Source organism: Apis dorsata, unplaced genomic scaffold (assembly GCF_000469605.1).
Source record: "Apis dorsata unplaced genomic scaffold, Apis dorsata 1.3 scaffold_631, whole genome shotgun sequence".
In the NCBI taxonomy this organism is placed as follows: domain Eukaryota; kingdom Metazoa; phylum Arthropoda; class Insecta; order Hymenoptera; family Apidae; genus Apis; species Apis dorsata.
Genome location: NW_006263826.1, coordinates 1,402,410 through 1,406,524, shown reverse-complemented (window position 1 = coordinate 1,406,524; position 4,115 = coordinate 1,402,410). Strand labels below are relative to the sequence as shown.

General features: G+C 24.9%; 1 protein-coding gene across 1 annotated transcript in view; it reads left to right on the top strand.

Annotated features, from left to right (window-relative positions):
• The window catches only part of LOC102673257 (prohormone-4), a 3,628-nt gene extending 2,975 nt beyond the window's left edge, over window positions 1-653 (top strand). The window contains exon 4 of the mRNA XM_006621688.2: window positions 69-653. Within this exon, the coding sequence (XP_006621751.1) occupies window positions 69-262 (194 nt within the window). The 3' untranslated portion in view covers window positions 263-653. The remainder of the gene's footprint in view (window positions 1-68) is intronic.
• Window positions 654-4,115: the final 3,462 nt, after the last annotated feature.

Sequence of the window (4,115 nt, the reverse complement as noted above, 5' to 3'; positions counted from 1 at the left end):
ATATATATATATATATATATATGTAATAAATAACATTAAATCTTAGAAGAATTAACTATAATTCCTAGAATCTCAGACGATCGAGGATTTTGGTGCAGCCTTGCATTTGTTACGTACAGATTTGGAACATTTGCGCTCCGTATTTATGGCAGTGGAAAATGGCGATCTAGGCATGTTGAAATCAATTGGTATTAAAGATTCTGAATTGGGAGATGTGAAATTTTTTCTTGAAAAGCTCGTGAAAACTGGTTTTCTCGACTGAATAAGCTTTTTTTTAAACGTAGGGGCTATAACGTATATACATTGGCTGTATCGTGTTATAATTGCACTATCATATTTCTAGAAAGATTTTTGGAAGATTCTTTGATTAATCTTTGCAAAATGATCACCGCCTTTCTTTTTTTCATTTTATTATTCTTTCTCTTTCTTCATTTCTATTTTCCTTTTCGATGTTTTCTTATCACTGTTTGCTTTTAAAAAAATACATCGAGCGAGTACCGAGATAAGTTAAGAGATATCTATTGCTATCGAGAGACATGGGAGTACTGGATGTTTAAACTTTTTCTAAATGTCAAGGTTAATGCTTGTATATCTGTCTTTATCGACACATCATCACTCACTTTCGCGCTGCAATAGGCATGTGATTTACTTCATAAAAAATTATATTTTGTGATATTATACAATTTGAAAATCGGAATTTTATAAAAATGAAGAAGATAATTGATGGAAATTTTTTGATAATGATGAATAATTATATGTAGTTATAACTATTAAATTAATTAATTATATTTTATTGGAATATTCAATTGAAATAAAACTATGAATATATATATATTAGTTATAATATGATCAATATATTATGATCAATATACTCTTTTTATTAATTAACTGTTTGATTAACATTAAGTTTTTCTGTGATTAACTGTATGATGTAACATGCAATCATTAGAAACACATACAGAAAGAAAGAATTCTTTATTGAAGAAATTATTTTTATTAATATATATGTTTTTCTCATTTTAATATTATTTATATATTTTAATTAATAATTTTAGATAAAAATTGAAAGAAATGTTATATTTATATTGAATTCATCGATAATTAGTAATTTTAATTCATAAATCAAAGTTAAGTCATTCATTATTTATCGATCTCTGGTTTTTTTAAATTAGTGCTTGATGCAGCATAAATATATCAATATTTGATATCAAATTAAATTTTATTATCATCGAACTCCCATTCTACTCGTATTTTATTATATTACCGAAGCTGTGCTTTGGTTTTTCTATAATTTTTAATATTCGTAATATTCGAAAACACGTGCATATGTAAATTTATGTATAAGGAAGAATCTATCTTGCAGTTCGAACAATGCATGTGTTTTTCGTTACAGAATTATTGTATACAATATACATATATACGTATATAGTATATATAAATATATATATACATATATACACTTATACGTCATCTTTTACATGCTTGTAAAACTAAATAATTACTGCTGGTACAGTACCGTATGTAAAGGTCCTTCTACGAATTTCAGTTTCTCGTTGTATCGAAGTTGAATTGTTTCTAGATTTTACATCAATATTTCGTTGACTAACATTTACTTTAGATTAAACATATTTCATAAAATATCATAAAATATACAATTATCTACAGTTAAATAAGTGAAAGACAATCAGATAAATTTCAGATAAATCTTTTTCCACTATATGTTTAAAAAAAGTTATTTTAATATTTAAAACACAAGATACATGATTAAAAAATATTTAGAATCTATAAATATCTATTGTCATATAGATTGCAGTTATTATTGGTTTTATTTGAACGAAATACTCGTATTATTCCTCATCGATACACATCAAACAGAAATACGTAGATAAACCAGATTCGTGTCTAGTTCCTTCTCGTTAAACTGCTCGTTATAATTTAATACTATTTGTAATACTTTGTAAAAGACTTACCTTGATATATTCTTTCGTTATTCATTATATTCGTTAATATAAGAAGATCAATGCAAGTCTTTGATAATCGGAAAATCTTTGGATTGATCATTCTACAATATAATTGTTTTCACTAGAATATTATTGGAACGTACAAATTTTTATTTAACTAAGAAAAAAAAAACGATGCAAGAGGATAAAAAGAATATCTCAATTAATTTATATAATTTTTTGTTTACTTTTCTGTTAATTTAATTTTTGAAACATATTATAGCAAAATTATTTATATAGTTTAAATTTCTTGCTATGCAACTGATTAACTTTAGTCCAATATAAATATACCATTTATATATATATATAAAAAAAATGCAAATATACATTTACGTATATGTACATACTTATATACGTATATGTATATAAAAAACATATATACATATGTCTATTTTAAACATGAGAAGTGAAGCAGGTACAAATCGAGCATAGTATCGCGTTCCTTCAGGGTATATGTTCTTTACTTAAGAAGACGATGATAACAATGATAATGACAATGAAAAAACAAGTATATAATGCTATAATGTATTAATATTTTCATTATGATAATGCAACATAACATATCAATATAAATACATATCAATAATCTAATCTAATTTGGAGATGAGTGTCGAATACTCTCTCTAGCAGTTAGTTCTCCATTTTAATCTTTAAAAATTAAAGAATATTCATAATTTTCACAAAGTTCACAAATTTGGAAACTATATATTAATTATATCAAATACAAAATGGAGAACAAACAATCAGCTCTGCTTTAGAGAGACTTCAGTATACTGATGAAGTGTATCTCTATTTATTAAGCGTAATACCTTCTAGTCAATCAATGATATATCTTCTAATTAATAATAAATAAGTCTATACATATATAATTACATATCAACAGAGGAGTCACTTTTATCAGATAGAAAATATATTATTTTGATATATAAAACAAAAGTGAAGAAAAAATGACAAAAAGAGAGATGCAATGTTCCCTCTAGATGTCAATTACGGTTCAATGTAGGGCCTGGACCGAAGACAGAATCCCGAGGGAAATTTGTGTAAGCTTTAAGAAAAGCTTTTTCTTTTTAAAGGATTAAGACGAACCAAATCTCCGCCTCGAAAACGTCTTGATTCTTTTTAATCTACTCCTCACTTTCTTCCACTTTTCTCCTTTATCCCCAATTTTGATGTGTTATATTTAAGATAATATATCATTCATCTTATCTGGTGGCAATTAAAATTAATGAATCTAGACGCGTACAATGTGCGGCGCAGTACATTTTCATTGTTTTCAAGCGACAGATTCTAGGATGCTTGTATACGCCGCATGTTTTTTTTTTTAATCTTTATCATAAATAATCATCCTTTATTTTTTTTATTCCATTTAAATTAAAATCAATTTATCGTTTCTTTTATTAATTATATATTATAAGAATTAGATATATTTGTTATTATAGCTATCATAATTATCTATGATATTTTTATTAATTAATATACTGTACAAGATTTATAAAGACAGAAATTGAAGTAAAAAATAGTAATTTTAGTTGAATGTGGAATTTATTTTATTTAATAAAGCATTATAAAAATTGTAACAATTGTAATAGAACATCTATATAATCCGTCCATAGCATTCAACTAAAAGATTATTATTTATTATTTATTATTAAATAAAATAAAAAAAAAATTCAATTTTCAATTTGTATTAAATATTTAATTTGTTTTAAATAATTTATTTTTATTATATAAAATCTATTACAGCGTGTACGAGCATTATCAGATATTTCTGTCAATTAATGAGGTGTACAGCGTATATACATATACGTATAAGCACTTTTAATTATCTTAATTATCAAGATTTAAATAGTATGATAATGTAATAAAAAAATAACACACCATTGTATCTATATTACTTTCAACTTCTGATTGTTCTACTGCCAAAGCATTCTTATTATACGGCAACTGCGACGTACCCGTACACTTGTAAGCAATCTTGCTTCTTAAAATTTTGTACTTCTATCAACTAAAACAAAATACAATGTTCTTGGAAATAAGTTCAACGCGCGAATATCATTAAATAAACGTTTCTTCAGTTTTATTTTACGAAATTGAAATTGTACCTGATCATACACA